Source organism: Triturus cristatus, chromosome 12 (genome assembly GCF_964204655.1).
Source record: "Triturus cristatus chromosome 12, aTriCri1.1, whole genome shotgun sequence".
Taxonomy (NCBI): domain Eukaryota; kingdom Metazoa; phylum Chordata; class Amphibia; order Caudata; family Salamandridae; genus Triturus; species Triturus cristatus.
The window spans coordinates 87,715,287-87,734,536 of NC_140595.1; the positions used below are offsets into that span (position 1 = coordinate 87,715,287).

Consider the following 19,250-nt stretch of genomic DNA (forward strand, 5'->3'; position numbering starts at 1 on the left):
GATGATATCGGTGTTGTACTTGGGCTCTTTCTGTAGGGTAGCCTTGTAATGCTACTTGCAGTAATATGCATACACCGCTTTTTGATAAGGGAGCTTGCTCGATCTCTGCAGAGCTTATGCATGAGAAAAGCTTAGTAAAACCATTTCGCTACAGACGTTAAAACAACTGCCATTGTCAGTGCTTGCAAAGGGTATGAAAGAGTATGATTTCAACTGAACACAATACTGTTCTGTACATGGAACCTAAAGTTGTAGAGGTTTCTGCTAGCACAGACGGCATAGCTGAAGAGGGCTGTCTAGTTCAACTATATACCATAAAGATGTAAAATATACTTGAAGGTACACATATATTCGAGCAGCAGGTGGATTAACTCAGCAAGCTGCATTTCAGAAATAGAAGCCTGTAACAGAATGGACACAGATCACGGCAACCATCTCACTGAACTGTGGAACCTGCCACTGACAGTCTCCGTGGCATGCTCAACTCTCCTCTCTGTTGCTGTGTTTTCTCGAGCTATTGTCTTACAAGTACTAAGCCCTGAACAATAGGATACATGTAAAGGGATTCAAGAAAGTTGTTTACTTTTCAAAAGTCATGGTCCCTCCCACTTGAATCTCTTAAAACCCTCCTTATGACCAACCATCAAGCAAACCCCCTCTGCACCGTCTCTGCCGTCCCACTTTATCTTTTTTTATTTGGGTCCACTGATAGGACCGTCAATAAGTTAAACACCTGTCTCTCATGCACCTGCCTCTCACTTTCAATCTCATTAGGATAAACTCTTATAGGAAGAAGCATTGACAACTAGGTCACTAGGGACAGCGTGTCCAATGTCAACATTGGCTATTATTGACATCCATGTAACGTCCCTTCACTCTTGGTCACCGTTTCTCACCTGGAGGCACCCGCCGTGGCTCACATTAAATCATGGCTTTTCGGAACGGAGATCCAGCCAGGGCGCTGCCATCTTTAGCGTCCAAAAGAACACGCGTTCAACACGCACATCCGGTGTTCTGACAGAAACTTCTTCTCCTCAAAAAGTGATTCAAGGGCATGGTTAGGACAGGAAAGGACATGCGCATGTTTAACTGTGACAGGAACGCTTGCTGACAAAACATCGGTAAACTTTTTAGCAGGCTGTCGCTAAGCAAATAGTAGCAGCCGACAATCAAGGTTCATCTGGGGGTACTATAGCAAAGCTATTTGAGTAAGTGTTGGGGCTGCGAAATTTCACACGTGGCGGGTCAAGCAGCTAGGGAAAGTACAAGGGTTCCAGGTAGTGATTCGTATGGTGGCCAGATTTTCAATAAAAACAAGAAGAGAAAGCACGCAGGGGAAGTAAAAAAAGTGGAAGCGTGCCGTTTCCGCACACCATACCCGTGCACATGTCCTGTTCAGGTGCGTGCACATCTCCTGTCCGAGATGTAGGAAAAGTGAAAGCGCGCCATGCGCGTGTTGTGCTGAAACGCCCATATGCGTGCGTGCACATCTCCTGTCCTCCGTACGCGTGCACATCTCTTGTCCCCCTCCAGCCGGCAAACCGACAACAATAGATCTCGCCAAGGTGAGCTGCGCATGCGTTGCCTCGCTAGGCGAGACCTAAAAAGGAGCTTTTCCAGCTGTAAACCATTAGAATTGAGGATCTTCCAGTTTCGTAGGATGATCTTTTGGATATTGCTAGAGGCAGTATTGAATGTGGTTAAACATACTGTTCTTTTGGTAGATGGTTTCTCTACTGGCTCCAGGAGGGCCTCTTGGTGACAATTGCTTTCTCTCTTGCGAGCACTCTTGATAGTCCGTTGTGGGTACCTCCTTTGAAGGAGTTTCTGTTGTAGACTGGTAGCTTCTGAGTTGAAGTCTGCTGCATTAGAACAGTTACGGCTGAGGCGTAAACACTGCCCTACCGGGAGATTTTCCCTGAGGGATTTGGGGTGAAAGCGTTCGAAAGAAAGCAGACTGTTCCTATCAGTTGGTTTATGGAACATTGTTGTTTTCAGTCCCCCCTCCGCAGGAAAAATTGTGAGATCCAGAAAAGGGAGTTCCTTTTTAGTGATGGTAGAGGTGAACAGGAGTAAAGGATTATGGCTGTTAAGCCAAATCAGGAATTCATCCAGCGACTGTCTGTCCCCCTCCCAAATTAGGAGGACATCATCAATAAAACGTCGCCAGACCTTTTTTATTTTTATTTAGTGCATGATTACAATGTTGCAAATAATGCAAATAAATGTCGCCAGACCTTGATGTTATCGTGCCAGATTCCTCTTGGGGCATGGATGTACTGGTCCTCGAAAGCTGACATATATAGTCCTGCTAGACTGTGGGCGAAAACGCTTCCCATGGAGGTCCCATGCGTTTGTAGTTAATGGGTCCCCTGGAACTCGAAAAAGTTCTTGGTCAATGCAATTTCGGCCAAATGTAGAATAAATGGTCTGGGTGTGCTGAATTCTCACTCAATTGAATACAGAATTTCCTCAACCACTCGCAGGGTCTCCCTCTGCGGTATATTAGTATATAAGGATTCCACATCCAGACTTACCAGGAACTCTTCGGCAGGATTAAAACATAGATCCTTGAGGTACGCTGGTCTGGATTGGACTATAGGTTTGAAGAAAAAATCACAAAATTGTGAAAGTGGCTCCAGTAATGACCCAATGCCTGATACTATGGGTCTCCCCGTAGGTGGTCGTGTGGGCTTGTGCACTTTCGGGAGGGTGTAAAAGTATGGGGTTACTGGTTTAGATTGATACAGGAAATTCCCCTCTTTCTCGGTGATCCACTCATTTTGCACTGCCTCCTCCACTACACAACCTATTTCCTTCCTGATGTCCTCAGTTGGGTCCCCTCTCAACACTGATAGTTTCTCCTGTTGGCAAGAAGTCTCAAACATTCAGTTTCGTAGGCAGCCCTGCTCTGAATGACGATGGCTCCCCCTTTATCAGCCGGCTTGATTACAAAATCATGGTTGTTTCTGAGAATAATTAAAGCACCAAGGAGGTTGAGGTTGATTGAAGAAATTTAATTGTATATATAAATAAATATATATCGGTTGATTTGCAAAATCAAAAAATGTATTTAACAGAAGGCGGAGATTTAGTGTAGTGCGTTATTTTATGACAGAACCGTTTTAGCTCCTAACAGACTCTGTAGAGCTATAACGTAGGTGTCAGAGCGCAATGCCATGAAAGCTTGTTTTAGAAAGTTGGGTTTCTCAATTACACGCAGCAGAATAATGATGTGTAATATTAAGCTGTATGTGTGGCGTACTCATTGGTGGGTACCCAGGCTGGGAATATGCAACACCTACCTGATGAAGCACGGAGGGCAAGCTCAACAGAGGCAAAAACACACCTGCCTGAAAACCCAGGGTAAAAATTGCAGATGGTGAAATCCTCAAATGCCCTCTGTTGCCGACCAGTGTGTCCCAAGCTCGGGACAATTTAGGGTGATCAACCTAAAGGGGCCTCCTTTATGGTAAGCACATTCCTTACATGATGAAAATATGACCTGAAACACATGGACTACTAGATGTTGCGGTATATTTCTTAATCAGTCTCACATAAAGATTCAAACAATTGGAAAACCAAGGTGCCACTTTCATGATGTTTTCCTGTGGCATGCCAGTGTCAGACCCCCACAATTCTCACCTCGTATTTGTGGAGGAATCCCACAGGGACGACAGGAGCAACCCCTACCTGAACCCTTCTGTTACTGGAAGGACTGAATACACTAGCCAGTTTCAGGAGGGAACCGGGGGAGATTGCCAGGAAGGGTGGTGCGAGTGGGACTGTGGATGGCGTGACGGGGATACCCTTCGTGGCTCCTTAGGCTGTGTAGAAGTCCACGATCCCTAAGGCAAGAGAGGAAACAGGGGTGACTACAGTACAGGGTTAGAGCGAGAACATGCACACCCTCCGAGCTTTTGGGGGGAACACAGTACTAAGTGGAGCAGTACTCTCATCTGGTTACCTGTGAGCGCGGTGTTCTTGCACTGATGAAGTTCAGGTGTTGGTATCAAACGAGGTCCTGGCGGAGAGTGAAGGTCACCAAAGGAAAAAGACCCCGAAGGTATGCCAGGGTCCGAGCGCTCCTGCGCTCTTAGGAAGGATCAAGTACCAGGAAAGCGCCACTGCGCTAGAGGGAGGAAATACAGGTGTGGCGACTTCGTGCCGTCGCACAAGTCGGGTGTGAAAGTAAGCAAGGGAAGGCGCCACTGCGCTCTGGGGGACAAGTAGGCAGTTCTGGCGACTTCGTGCCGTCGCACGAGTCGTCTCAACAAAGGTAAAAGCGCAACTGCGCTCTGGGGTAAATAGACAGAGATGGCGACTCCGTGCCGTCGCACGAGTCGTCTCAACAAAGGAGAAGCGCCACTGCGCTCTGCGGTAAACAAGGCAGGTGTGGTGACTCCGTGCCGTCGCACGAGTCGTCTTTACAACAAAGGAAAAGCGCCACTGCGCTCTGGGAAGGTAATAGTGCAATAGGATGGCTCCGTGCCAAATATGAAGGAAAGGCGGGATCTTTGGGCGCCCTTGCGCGGTCCGGACCGACTGTCCGGTTGCTGGAAGAGCCTTCGCTACGCTCCTGCGTGCCTGCGAAGCTCAGGGAAAGAATCCGAAGCGCCGAGCCTACCGTCCTCCGTAGTGATATGCTCAGGCAACCGGAAGTGACGGCCGGCCGGCGGCGTCCACTACGTGCCGCCGAAAGACTAGACTGCAACCTGCCGGGACCACCCAGGGGGAGGAGTCCCGTGTCGACTGAGGAGTGCCCTGCTTCTGGTTCGCTGGTGAGGGGCGCAAGGAAACATGACAGCACCCACCCTGAAAACATATCAACCCACCCGGTCACAGAGGGGTAACAGGGCGAGGTTTCTGGGGATGCCGGGCATGAAAGGCTCTGACTAAGGAAGGAGCATTACGGACGTGTGACAGGGGTTCCCAGGAGCGTTCTTCCGGGCCGTAGCCTTTCCAGTCCACTAGGTAAAACAGTTTTCCCCTAGTTCTGCGGGAATCAAGAATGGCCCGAACCTCGTATTCCACGTGGTCTTCCACGGGAACAGGAGGAGGAGGTTCTGCCAATGAGCTGTCTGGGTGCACAGGGCGTAAGAGGGAAACATGAAAGACAGGGTGTATTTTCATGTGAGATGGTAGGGAAAGCTTCATGGACACTGGGTTGATGATCTGGGTTATGGGATAGGGACCTACGTATCGGGGCAACAGTTTCTTGGGGCCATGCGTGTTGAGGTTCTGGATGGATAACCACACCTTGTCTCCCACTACATAGGCTGGTTCGGGTTGCCGGTGTTTATCGGTGTTGTGTTTGTAGTATTCTTTGGCCTTAGCGAGTTCAAAACGAGCCTGTTGCCATATGGTGCGGAGGAAAGCATGGTGTTCCTGGACAGTAGGTACTCCACACGTTCGAGCTTCCACCCAGGGGGTCGTTCTGGGATGATATCCCTGGAGGCAATAAAACGGGGAAACCCCTGTCGCCGCATGTTTGCTGTTATTGTAGGCGTACTCTACGATCCACACCACTTTGGACCAGTCGGTTTCCATGGACAATAGCAGGCAACGGAGGTACTGTTCCATAGTGCGATTTGTACGCTCGGCCTGGCCATCAGTTTGGGGATGGTAGGAGGACGATAAACAGGCTTCCATCTGTAATATCGAACAGACTTCAGTCCAGAATCTGGATACAAATTGGGTACCTCTGTCCGTTATCAAAACCGATGGGATGCCATGTAACCGTACCACGTTCTGCATGAACAGTTCTGCCGCTGACGGTAGATGCGTTAGAGGAATGAAATGCGCCATTTTTGTCAAGTGGTCCACAATTGTAAGAATGGTGGTGTGTCCTGTGGAGGTCTTAGGGAGCTCTACCACGAAGTCCATCGAGACCGTGTGCCACGGGCAAGGCGGAACCGGAATGGGGTGTAACAACCCTACCGTGGGTTGTGAGAGCGTCTTTCCTTGAGTACAGATGGCACATCGGGCGACATAGGCTTGTGTGTCATGGTTGAGGGTGGGCCACCAGAAGTGTCTCTGCAGTAATTCCTTGGTTTTTTGGTACCCTGGGTGATCAGCTAAGGGGTGGTCGTGGCACAGGACCATTGCCTGTAGTTGTTGGTTGAGCAGCGGTAAATAGTATCGTCCGTCTTTGAACAGGAAGCCGTTGTTTTCTGTGATCCCTTGGACGTCTCCGACCCAGTCGTCCCTGGTTTTCTGTTGTAACTCTTGGTGGAGTTGTGTCAAGAAGTTGGAAGACGTAATTGCACCCTGAAAGCAGCGGAGGGGAATTACGGGTACTGGTTCTGCTGGGGGTTTCTGGTCTCCGTTTTCCTCGATTCGTGACAAGGCGTCGGCTTTGGCGTTCTCTCTTCCGGGTCTGTAAGTGATCTGGAAATCAAATTCGTTAAAAAAGAGGGTCCAGCGTAGCTGTCTTGCCGTTAATGCTCTGGCTGAACGGAGGAACAGTAGATTCCTATGGTCGGTGAAGATGGTCACCGTATGGTTGGCATCCTTGAGGTAGTGTCGCCATTCTTCAAATGCTGCTTTGATGGCCAGGAGTTCCTTGTCCCCAATGGAGTAATTGCATTCAGCGGGTTGCAACTTTCTGGAGTAGTATGCTACTGGGTGAAGCATGTTAGTCTTGTCGTCTTTCTGTGATAATACTCCCCCGAGGGCGTTTTGCGAGGCGTCGGCTTCCACGATAAAGGGGCGTGTAGGGTCAGGATGTTTCAGGATTGGAGCCGAGGTGAATCGGGCTTTCAAGTCACGGAATGCCTGTTCTGCTTTGGCGTTCCATGCGAACAGCACCCCTTTACGCAGAAGACCGGTAATGGGGGCGACAATCCGGGAGAAACCATCAATGAAGCGGCGATAGTAATTCGCAAACCCTAGGAATCTCTGGACTTGTTTCACGGAGGACGGGGCTGGCCATCTCAGAATGGCATCGACTTTTTTGGAATCCATCTGAACACCTCCTGGTGTCAGAACGTGTCCCAGGAATTCTACGGTTGTGGTATGGAACACGCTTTTTTCCAATTTCACGTACAGCCTGTGTTGTTGCAATTGTTGGAGGACGGCTCGTACGTGTTGGCGATGTTCCTCCGTGTTCGCAGAGTAGATCAGTATATCATCGATATATACTATGCAGAAACGGTCAAGGAATTCCCGTAAAACCTCGTCGATGAAGTACTGAAATGCGGCCGGGGCATTGCAGAGTCCGAAGGGAATGACGCGGTACTCAAATAACCCGTACCGCGTCCGGAAGGCGGTTTTCCATTCATCGCCCTCTCGGACTCTGACAAGATGGTAGGCCCCTCGCAAGTCCAACTTGGTATATATGGCCGCTTCCTTCACTTGGTCCAGTAAGTCAGGAATTAAGGGGAGTGGATACCTGTTCTTAACGGTTATGGCATTCATTGCCCGAAAGTCAATGCATGTGCGTAGATCCCCCTCCTTCTTTGCCACAAAGAAGAGAGGGGAGGAGACCGGAGATTTGGAGTGACGGATAAACCCGTTCTGAAGGTATTGAGTGAGGTAGTTGCGGAGATGGGTGTTTTCTTTTTCTGTGAGAGAGTATATTCGACTACAAGGGAGCGTGGATCCCGGAATCAGATCGATTCTACAGTCAAAGTGTCGATGTGGCGGCAGAGTATTAGCTCCTTGTTCGTCAAACACTCGGGCCAGATCCCTGTATTCCTGGGGTATAGACTCCTGTGTGACCGAGCCCATGCCGTCTCTAGGTAGGATACAGGCTAGGACCTCTCGGGTCGCCTCTTTCCCCGTGGAGGGGTAGCAGGATTGGGCGCAATAAACAGAGTCCACTGTTGTTTTGCCAGTAACCCAATCGATCAAGGGGTTGTGCTGAACCAGCCAGGGAAGGCCTAATATCAGCCTGAACTGGGGGGCATCAATGACATCGAAGGCAATGTTCTCGGTATGCTGATTTTCCAACACCATTCGCAGATCTTCCGTTTGGTATCTAACCAATCCTGAGGTTAGATCCGTACCGTCGACGGCTTTGACTATCTCGGGTGTCTTCTTGGCTTGTGTCAGTATGCCCAACCCCCTCATGTACTGTGCATCGATGTAATTCCCGGTTGCCCCAGAGTCGATTAAGGCAATGACACGCCAGGAAGACCCTGTAAAAGACTGAAGGAGTACGGGTATACCCATATGGTGATGGCGGGCGCAGGTGTTCGAGGTCTGCGTCTTCTCGGTGTGTAGTCCCAGTAGACAGACCCCATTATCTACTGGGAGGTCTCGTTTCCCGTCCTTTCTTCTCTGGTGATCGATAGAGCCGAAGGGTTCCTCTCCTTGGGCTGGCGTGGTTTAGCAGGGCAATCCCGCACGAAATGCCCATTTTTGCCACAGTACAGGCATAGGTTCTGCTTCCGTCTCTTTTCTTTTTCTTCTTTCGTCAAGGGAGCCCGAACGCCTCCGATCTGCATAGGCTCGGGTGTTTCACGGGGTTTGGGAGTTTCCCGGTACACCGGGAGTCTGGTCTCACTTCCTCTGAACCTATCGGTTCTCCGCTCTTGCAGACGATAGTTTTGTTTCACTACCATATCAATAAACTGATTTATGTCCTCAGGAGGTTCCGTCATCTGTGATATGAGATCCTTCAATTCTTCCCGAAGACCCCTGTAGAACACTGACACTTGTTTATCTTCTGGCCAGTGAGCCTCCACCACCAATCGTTTGAACGTTGTGATGTAGTGCAACAAGTCCGTGTTGCCTTGTTTTAATTTGAGCAATTCGTTGTCCGCGGCTTGGACGAAGGTATGGCGGGCAAACATGCGTCTCATGGTCTCCTTAAAAACTGGAAAGTTATATAGCAGAGGTTTGTCGTTCTCTACCAGGGGAATGGACCAATGAGCGGCGTCACCCCCTAGATAGGATAGAACGAAGGCGACCTTTGAGGCATCATCCGGAAAGGCGGTGGTTCTGGCCATGAAGTGCAGGTGGCACTGGTTGAGGAATATGCTGAACTTCGCACTATCACCGTAGTAACGTTCTGGTGCGGCCAATTGTGCCATGGGTTGGGCTAATACCTGAACGGGAGGAGGATTAGACGAGACAGTAGGCGCCTGACCCCATGGGTTAAACAAAGGAGGTCTTAGTATTCCGGCTGGTTGGGTTTGTTGTCCCTGGGGTGCGCCCCAGGCTCCTGTATGTCCTGCACCCAACTGTCCTTGTAACGCAGTGACATCGCTACGTAAGCTCCGATTCTCAGCTTGGATGTTAGTTAACATTGCTGCTATGTCCTGTAACGTAACATCGGGGCCCTCCATGTGTCCGGGTAGGATGATAAACTTGGGCTTCGGATTCTGTCAGACCCCCACAATTCTCACCTCGTATTTGTGGAGGAATCCCACAGGGACGACAGGAGCAACCCCTACCTGAACCCTTCTGTTACTGGAAGGACTGAATACACTAGCCAGTTTCAGGAGGGAACCGGGGGAGATTGCCAGGAAGGGTGGTGCGAGTGGGACTGTGGATGGCGTGACGGGGATACCCTTCGTGGCTCCTTAGGCTGTGTAGAAGTCCACGATCCCTAAGGCAAGAGAGGAAACAGGGGTGACTACAGTACAGGGTTAGAGCGAGAACATGCACACCCTCCGAGCTTTTGGGGGGAACACAGTACTAAGTGGAGCAGTACTCTCATCTGGTTACCTGTGAGCGCGGTGTTCTTGCACTGATGAAGTTCAGGTGTTGGTATCAAACGAGGTCCTGGCGGAGAGTGAAGGTCACCAAAGGAAAAAGACCCCGAAGGTATGCCAGGGTCCGAGCGCTCCTGCGCTCTTAGGAAGGATCAAGTACCAGGAAAGCGCCACTGCGCTAGAGGGAGGAAATACAGGTGTGGGGACTTCGTGCCGTCGCACAAGTCGGGTGTGAAAGTAAGCAAGGGAAGGCGCCACTGCGCTCTGGGGGACAAGTAGGCAGTTCTGGCGACTTCGTGCCGTCGCACGAGTCGTCTCAACAAAGGTAAAAGCGCAACTGCGCTCTGGGGTAAATAGGCAGAGATGGCGACTCCGTGCCGTCGCACGAGTCGTCTCAACAAAGGAGAAGCGCCACTGCGCTCTGCGGTAAACAAGGCAGGTGTGGTGACTCCGTGCCGTCGCACGAGTCTTCTTTACAACAAAGGAAAAGCGCCACTGCGCTCTGGGAAGGTAATAGTGCAATAGGATGGCTCCGTGCCAAATATGAAGGAAAGGCGGGATCTTTGGGCGCCCTTGCGCGGTCCGGACCGACTGTCCGGTTGCTGGAAGAGCCTTCGCTACGCTCGTGCGTGCCTGCGAAGCTCAGGGAAAGAATCCGAAGCGCCGAGCCTACCGTCCTCCGTAGTGATATGCTCAGGCAACCGGAAGTGACGGCCGGCCGACGGCGTCCACTACGTGCCGCCGAAAGACTAGACTGCAACCTGCCGGGACCACCCAGGGGGAGGAGTCCCGTGTCGACTGAGGAGTGCCCTGCTTCTGGTTCGCTGGTGAGGGGCGCAAGGAAACATGACAGCCAGGAGCTGTGCCTCCTTTTTTCCTCTATAATAAGGGCCACCAGATGCTCCTGGCTCACTGCTTCCCAAGAAGCTGCTGTAGATGAGTGGAGTAGGAGTGATGAGGAAGTAATTATGAAAGGCTTTGATGGCTCATTAAACACTGTTGGATTTAGGGTAATCATGCTCTAGGTGTCCCCATCTTGAGAGGGGTGTGGGTGCTGAATCTTTCCATCACCTGGTTAGGAACAGCACTTGGAGAACCACCAAGGAAGTGCACCGTTGACCAACCCTGGAAAGGTGAACCATTCACAGCCAAGTAGGGCATGACGTCTGGCAGCTGCACCGCTTGCAGGGCAACTGCACTTGATGGGGCCTGCTGCTCACGGTTGGTGGTGGAACCCACGCAAGCCCGTTTTATACTCTGTGGCGGTGACATTCGATTACATCGGTGTCTTCCAGGAAAGGGAGGCTTGGGTGTGTGTTGACGCCCTATGCTGCTAGGGTGCCCCGGAAATGATTTCTGCACAATGGGGGTAGCAGCCACATTCTGGGCATGGTTGGACTTAGGAAAGGAAAAGTCTGGCTTGCTTTCCATTCATCTGTTAAAAGTAGGAAATTGCTTCGTTTCTTTTAATGTTTACTTCTAATAGTCTACTTCTCATCACTTCTAGCTTTTATACCCAAGATAAAGGAAGTGCAGCCTTTGCCCCCTAGCAGGTTGAGCTTGGTGCCCCTGAGCCTTCTCAATGAAGAGCCAGGCCTCACCGGTCTAAGACCACTCCACTCGTCAACTTAATTCCCTCTCTGCCCAGGGCCCTCTGGGTTACCGCTGTGACAACAACCAGCAGCTGAACAAATCTACGCACTAAAGGCTGTGGCCAAAGTGACAATTTTATGAATATATGCATTATATAGTAAGGGTGTGATGGGTCTTACTGCATGTAAGTAAATTATACTCCCTTGCTTCTGTCATTGCAGTGCAGTATATCCATCACTCACCTGGTTCTCTGTGCCACTGCTCCTGTTGCACCTATGATAGCCATGGCCTTTGACATTCGTGTTTAGTTATATCTAGTGCTTAATTTGAGCCAGTGGTTTCCGGTGTTCAGCACTGGCACTTTATTGTCAACACCGGCACTTCTGACAGCCTGCCACATGGTGGGGCTGTTTGCGTAATTTGGAGAACGGGAATAACAACAGTTGTTTATCAGTTCATTATACATTGCAAACGATTAATACATGCCACCCAAGCTGGTCGTTTAACTTTGGAGGCCTGGAATTTTCTGAATTCTCACACTTGGAGGAGTGTGATTTTTTGGGGGGAGGGAGTTTTATATAGCGTTAACTAGACCTGAAGGTATCGGAGCTCTTGATATGAGCACCAGTTGCATTACAGACGGATACATTAATTTTTGTTAGGCACGGGGAGAGTAAGTGATTTGCCCAGAATTGCAAGATATTGGGCATCCCTGCTAAGACTCGAACCCTGTTCCCCTGCTTGGAGGTCGACCGCCCTAGCCATTAGGCCACATCCTCTCCCAAATGGTTAATAGTTGCGTTGTCACTGGTACTCCTGATGAGAGCACTGGCACCTATTTCTTTACAAATTAAGCACTGGTTATATCTCAGAGATCTTGGTGAGAAAACATGAGTCTTGGATATGTGTCAAGCATTCTCCACAATTCTAGCCAAAGCAGTAAAAGGCGACCTCTTAGGGCTGCGGTTCTTAGCCGGTGGCCTGTGGACCGGCGTGGGTCCGCAAAGCCTACACAGGTGGGCCACGATTGCAAAAGCAAATTTTGAAAATGTTAAAATGCTCTGTAAGTGTTTAGGAATTTAAACTTGGAGACTAAAAATTAAGTTTGTTTGCCAAATTTGGCTTGTGGGGGGAGCGCATGTACAGCAAACGGAAACTAGTGTGGAAGATTGGTGACCTCACTTGAAGCACTGGCATGCAGCGGCTAAGAAAGAGTATGTATTAGTAGCAAAAAAATTACAAAGTGATGTGCTAGAGCTCAGCATATCGCCTCCTTTTTTAGAAAATTTTGAATAGCTCTAAACTACCCATTAAAATAATTAAATCTTTGATTTTTTGCATTTTTTTATGTTAATTAATTAAAATATGTCTTCATTTGTTATTTGGCTTATGTTTACTTGTTTCGGCATTTTTTTGTGTTGTTTGGAGGTTCAAATTGTAGATGTTGCTGGGTGGGGGTCCTCTGCTTCGAGTGGCGAGTCACTTCACCTAGGGCATGGAAACCATTAGGCGGCCTTTTCTGGGACTTAAGCCCTGATTATGAGTGTCCTGTCCCACATACAATAATTATTAGACAGAGTAAAATCCAACACCAAAGTGATGGTAGTTAAGGGCTTGTTATAATTGCTGACCATTGCAATTTTGCCTGACAAAAGGGAGTAAGAGAATTACTGGCAAACTATAATCAAAGACACTGGAATTATGCGATTCTGTTTTTCGCAAAATTAGGGATTTGCTGAATTTGCCAAATTTTCCATCATCTGCTGCATTGTTTGCAAATGTTAACAAAAATAGTTCTAGCTCAAACGGATCAAAAATTACTTTAAAAAAATGGCAGAGACGTGTTGCTGAGTTGTAAAAGGCTATTTGTGAAGGTCGACAGTAGCAGACTATTTGAGAATTAAAGTAGTACTAATTAGATCAAATGTTTTCTAAGACAGTATTAATATGGATAAAATGACAGAATAATGGAGTACTGTCACAAAATTGCTGCACTGTGCCCCATTGTTTGCCTCTCTTGCAACATAATTTAGTCAATTCTGCCACATAATTTGATCCTATCTTGCCGCACATTCCCAGTGGCCCTGACTATAATTCATACGTAGCTTTCACCAAACCTCCAAGGAAGGCATTGTTTTCCCCATATATCCTGAAAATGGGGCATAACATGCAGATTTTGGTTTGTGTTGATGTCTGTACATTTCCCGTTTTTTTTTCACCCGTTAATTTGAGGCAGCTTCGACCAACCAAATTTTAATGGCGGCGTGGACTTTATCACGCCCAGTAATTACAGTATGCTATATACAGGGCCACTGGAATTATGCGGCAGGGAAGGCCGAAATTATGCAGCAGGGTTGAGTAAATTAGGCAGCAAGAAAAAGCAAATTATGTGACGCAATTCAGCACATTTTTGATAGTATTCCTTCATTATTTTGTACTGTTCACACTTGTTAACACTGTCTGAACATTGGTTGCACCTCCTTAGTACCAGTTTAACTCCCAAATATACCGATAAGCAACAGAAAGGTGACCAGTCAACATTTGCAAATGGCCTTCCACTGCACAGCAACACGTGTCTCTGGGTCTTTTGTAACTTTTGACCCGTTTGATCTAGAAACACTTTTTTTTGGTTAAAATCTGCAGATTATGCAGTATATGATTGATTATGTGGAAAATGCGGCAAATCTATAATCATGCGAAAATCGCCGCATAATCACATAATTCCATTGGCATTGGCTATATACATCACACAGTTTACAATTGCGAACTCTGGGTCGTAATTTAAATTTACAGGGCAATTTATAATGCGACCCTAAAAGAATCTCCCCATCTGGATGTCAGCCTTGTGGGACTACCGACCTCCGCAGCACGTGCAGACATCTGGGTCACATTAGGTAAAAAGTGTTGCAAAACGTTGTGCTTTTTGTACGAAATGACCTATCCATCCAAAAGAAAAACAACCCTTAGTGTCGCAGTGGGCATCCGTTTTCGTGCTGCTCGAATTGAAACCGGATATATTCGTCTTCTCGCCAGATGTGTGTGTGCTCTGCGTGCCCCCCACGGTGGGACTCGCCCTTGTAAAAAGTGCGTTAGTGGGCCCACAAACTATTTTACAGGGCGAGAAGTCGTGGAGTGGGCCACAGATAGAGGGGTTTACAGAGTTCTTGAACCCTTGAAAGGAAAGGAACAGAAGTGTTAATGGAGAGGGTTGTCATAGGAGATGGAGAGGGCGGCACGTTTCACCTTCTGGCTTCTTTTTTTGTTTCCATAGTAACATGGGCTGGTTCTACTACGGGTACCTGAAGGACGACTGGACGCTGATGAGCGTGAACTGCATCGGTGTGTCCCTCCAGACGCTCTACATACTGGTGTACCTCAGGTTCACCCCGGAAAAGGTACAGAACAGCGTCTACTTCCTGGTTCACCTCTGTGTGCGCTACTCATGCTGTTTCACTACACTTGGCGCCTGAGTGAGACCAAAAAGGAGGGGTGCCCAACACTGTTCCAAGATGGCTGGACCCTTGCCAGATTTTCAGTATAAGCCACTGTGGTACATGGAGGTGCAGAGGATTTAAGTGGGGTCAGTGACGTAGTGTGGGCAGGGCCACAGGGGCGGTTGCCACAGGCGCAAAATTCTTAGGGGCACAACATTTTAATATTGTTCGTCCGCTATCCCTCTCAATCCAAATAACTGACTAATATTCACCACTCAAATTACTTTCATATTTCACCATACTAATTCACCACTAATCCTTTAGGGGTTTCGAGTAGCGTGCTACTCGCTGAAAAAGTGCTTCAACACCACATCAGGGGTAACAAGTGCTATATGAATGCAAACCTTTTTCCCTCTTCTATCCCTCCACTATCCTTCTGAATCCAAATAACTGACTAACCGATCCACCACTCAATTGACATTCATATTTCAATATACTAATTCAACACTAATCCTTTATGGGTTTCCGGAGAAGTGTGCTACTCACCAAAAAAGTGCTTCAACACCCCATCAGGGGTAGCAAGCGCTATATAAATGCAAACCTTATTCCCTCTTCTATCCTTCCGCTATCCTTCTGAATCCAAATAACTGACTAACCTATCCACCACTCAAATTACTTTCACATTTCCATATACTAATTCAACACTAATCCTTTGTGGGTTCCAGAGTAGCGTGCTACTCGCTGAAAAAGTGATTTGACGCCTCGTCGGGGGCAGTAAGCGCTATATAAATGCAATTACAATACAATACACTAGGGGCACAAACAAAATTTTTAAAGAAAAGTGGAAGAATACTTGCTTTGCCCCGGGCGCTGGCAACCCATGCAACGCCACTGAGTGGGGTTTACATAAAAATACGGCTATGATGGCGGCCTCCTGGAGCAATACCTTCTGACCGTTTTGTTACCGGCACCGCTGGAATTTTCATGTCTCGGCAGGTGCAAAAATAATCGAAATCACCTAAAACTGATATTTTTAGCTTTTATATGTACATACTTTAAGCAGCAAATATAAATAGAAAACAATTTTAAATGTGTCCTAGAGCTACGTTAATCATTCCTGACTAATAATTAAAGGGAAAAAAGCAGAAAAGAAATGTCACAAATAAATTGATAAGACTTTGTTTGAATTTCTATTTATTATCATGCCCTGGCCTTTGCATACTCTCAAAACAACAACAAATGGCTGGTAGTTTTTCTTGGAAAGGTGGCAGCCCTAATGTACACACACCAAGAATGGCAGAAAGCTCTAAAAGTTGTAATTCAATGTTCTTAATGCTCAACAGCATTAGAACGCGCTACCTCGATTCGTGCTCGGTCCGTGCTTGATGTATATATGTGTCACAAAAAGTACTCCATGTTTAATCCGATCATTTTTATACTCCATCAATACATTTTCATCACAATATTTTCACAAGTGCCACTCAAGGCTTATCTTAGCAGCTCTACAGGGTAAATTTGGAATAAACATATGTTACAATAGACAAAGCTCTTGGATTCATTGTATATGGTTGTGCATCTTGTTTGGGGACCTGAAGAGGCTTCTTTTTGTGACAACCCTAAATGTACACCATTGCTGTAAATTCGTTGTTTTTGATGCAAAACACAAATTTCAGTTTTTGACATTGGCGTACAATAAGTTTTTATTCCTACCCAACTGAGTCATTTTTAGTAACCTCAGTCTTTAGAATAATGAACAATTGATCGATAAAGCCACAGAAGCGGAACCTTCAAAGAGGATGACGCGCTCATCTACTCATACTGATTTCCATGTCCTACTCTGGTCACCTCAGCTGAAAGTTGTCAGGTACAGAGCAAGAAAGAATCTAGTTAACCAGACCCAAGTCAGCACGACTCTGGGTATTCCCACCTGAGTGCTGAGCGTACACGCACACGTCAGTGATCCATGGCAACACGCCTGTACTCTGTGGCAAGCACACAAGTAAGTACACAACATAAAATAGAAGCTGATTTCTAGTTCAGACAGAGCAGAGAGCATTCCCTTCCCAGGACAATGCACATCCTGCCAGTCACATAGTAACCTACACCAGTGGTACCAACCATTGCACTTATCCCCAACGCGTCAACAGTGCAGATCACACATAAGCACCCCTGTCCGCGATGTTCGGTATCCTTGCAAGTATTTTCAGAAAAACAACACCTAAATAGTCGAAATTAATAGTAAGCTTGAAAATAACAAATGAAACAACAGTTCACAACCTATCTTAGTGCTACATCCCCACACATTTCAGTCTACAAAATGTTAGGCTGGGAGAGATGACTGGTATCTTGACTTGTTGCCATGCATCCTCTCCTTGGTAACCAGTTCCCTGCTGCTTAGAGTGTGTGACGTCATAGAATGTTTATGTATGCTTTGAGAGATCAGTTCCAGAGAGTGGGCTGAGCTGCAGGAGGCTTTTCCTGTTGGGGCCATGCATTGCCCAACTTATCTACCTGTAACCTGAACCTAATCTTTACAATAAATTTTCCTCATATGTTCAACATTACCGGCTATGGGACTTCCTGCTTACGAGTGTCTATCCGCGGTTATTACAATGACACGTAAAATCTGTTGTGCCATATAATATTTTATCTTGCTTTTGTATGTCACTGGGATTAGTCCAGCTCCAAACTATTTATGTAAAAAAAATATTTTCTGCTGTGTGATTGCTTTTTTGGGGTGTTTGCAGTTGCTTTGTAAATATTTTGACGGTCCCATTCACTTTAATGGAGTTCCATACAAAGGATATTGGGTCATAACAAAAACGTGATTGCTGACACAATTTGGCATTTGTGAACATAACAAACAAGTGAGACAACCAAGAATAGTGTTGTTTAGACTATTGCACAGCTGCAGGATGCAGCTACAAGCACGTTTTTTTGCATTCTGGTGTGTAACAGTTTTGTTGTTGTCCTGCTGTTTTCCAGTCTCAATATTTGTTTGTGTTATGCTGTGTTTTGTTATGTGATTTTGTTTCTTTCAGTTATTCCTGTTATTACAAATATTTTCTAATGTATGACTGTTTATACATTATTTCTGCTTCCCTCTAGTGTGGGATTATTTATTTTTTGCTTGTTTAATCATTCAACAGAGTTGTCACTCGTTTTTATTTATGTTCCACTCTTTTTTTTGCACGTCTGCTTCTTCCGTCGTTTCTACTGCTATTGAGTGTGTGATGATGTTTTCTGTGGTCCTGCTGTTTCATAGTGTTTGATTATTTCTGCATGTTTTCTGTTGTTTTCTAGTTCTCCATCCTGGTGAAGTGCCTGGGTTCGCTGGCGGTGCTTATCCTGGGTTATTGTTATTTCTACATCCAAATCCCTGATGTGCCAACGCGCTTGAGCCGGCTGGGGCTGTTCTTCAGCATCTTGACTATTGGCATGTACATGTCCCCACTCATAGACCTGGTAGGTCACGAATGATTGACAGGCACGACTAATGGCTCCCCTACTGCCGCTGCACGCCCTGTTACCTACAATTTGTGGTATGAACAACGTAAACAACCAGCATTGTCTGAGGACATAGTTGAGTTGGAACTGTTTACACTTGTCAAGACCAACCTGTAGCTGGTGGAATTTGAGAAATTGCCTCTTGTAGAAGATACAGATTCATAGTTTTCAGTTAAGCGTGCTTGATGTGACTGAGCTTTCTGCAGTGGTGGGTGACCTTCTGCACATTTTTAAGTAAGGCTTTTCCAGTTAATCCTGCTGTGAGAGAAGTTACTCCTCTACCGCCTGGATAGTTGTGAGTAGGCCCTAGGCGCGGACAACTGTATATATCACACATTTTCCTTCTCCCCTCGGGTGCACTGATAGTATAGCCATACATTGACTTCTGGTTCAGGGCTCAGATGGAAGCGCAATCTTTTGCTCTGAAAATCTGGAATAGCATACCATTGAGTTTGTGGGAAATCCGATCAGAAGCCTGTAGAAGGATATTAAAAAATTGGCTTTTTAATTAATTCCTGTCTTCTCATCTAGCGTGCTGAATTTAGGGTACCCTCAGATAATCAAAACCCTGGAGCTGTGGCATATCATTAGAAGCATCCATGCGCTCTACAAATTAGCACCATCATCATCATTATCACTGAATGTGCTGTTTCAGGCAGGATGCAAAAAGAACAATTGATGGACAGAATGCAGAACAATGTCATACATTCACCCCAGTACAGAGATCTGGGCCCACATCCATCGTTTTTTTGCTCACCATGCCATTCCAGTTTGGACCCAGCCATATACAAATCAGTCTTGACCCTGTGCCCAATGGGAACCGTCCAGCCCGAACTGCCAGGCCAGGTCCTCCCTGGACTGAAAACAAGCATCCTAGGACCGTTTTTGGGCTTTCAGCCCTCATCAGCCGGGATAGCTCGACTCCAGTGGCATGGAGAGCACGGGACCCACGTCTGGGCATAACCGTCCTACTCGGGGTGACAAATGCAAAATCTCTTCTAAATCCTTTACCTTGCCATGCGGCATTCCACAGGTGTCATCATTAAGTCCCACG

General features: G+C 47.1%; 1 protein-coding gene across 1 annotated transcript in view; it reads left to right on the top strand.

The window, feature by feature from the left end:
- The window catches only part of SLC50A1 (solute carrier family 50 member 1), a 58,285-nt gene that overhangs the window by 24,736 nt on the left and 14,299 nt on the right, over positions 1 to 19,250 (top strand). The window contains exons 3-4 of the mRNA XM_085640148.1: positions 14,527 to 14,650; positions 17,993 to 18,154. Coding sequence (XP_085496274.1) covers positions 14,527 to 14,650; positions 17,993 to 18,154 — 286 coding nt within the window. The remainder of the gene's footprint in view (positions 1 to 14,526; positions 14,651 to 17,992; positions 18,155 to 19,250) is intronic.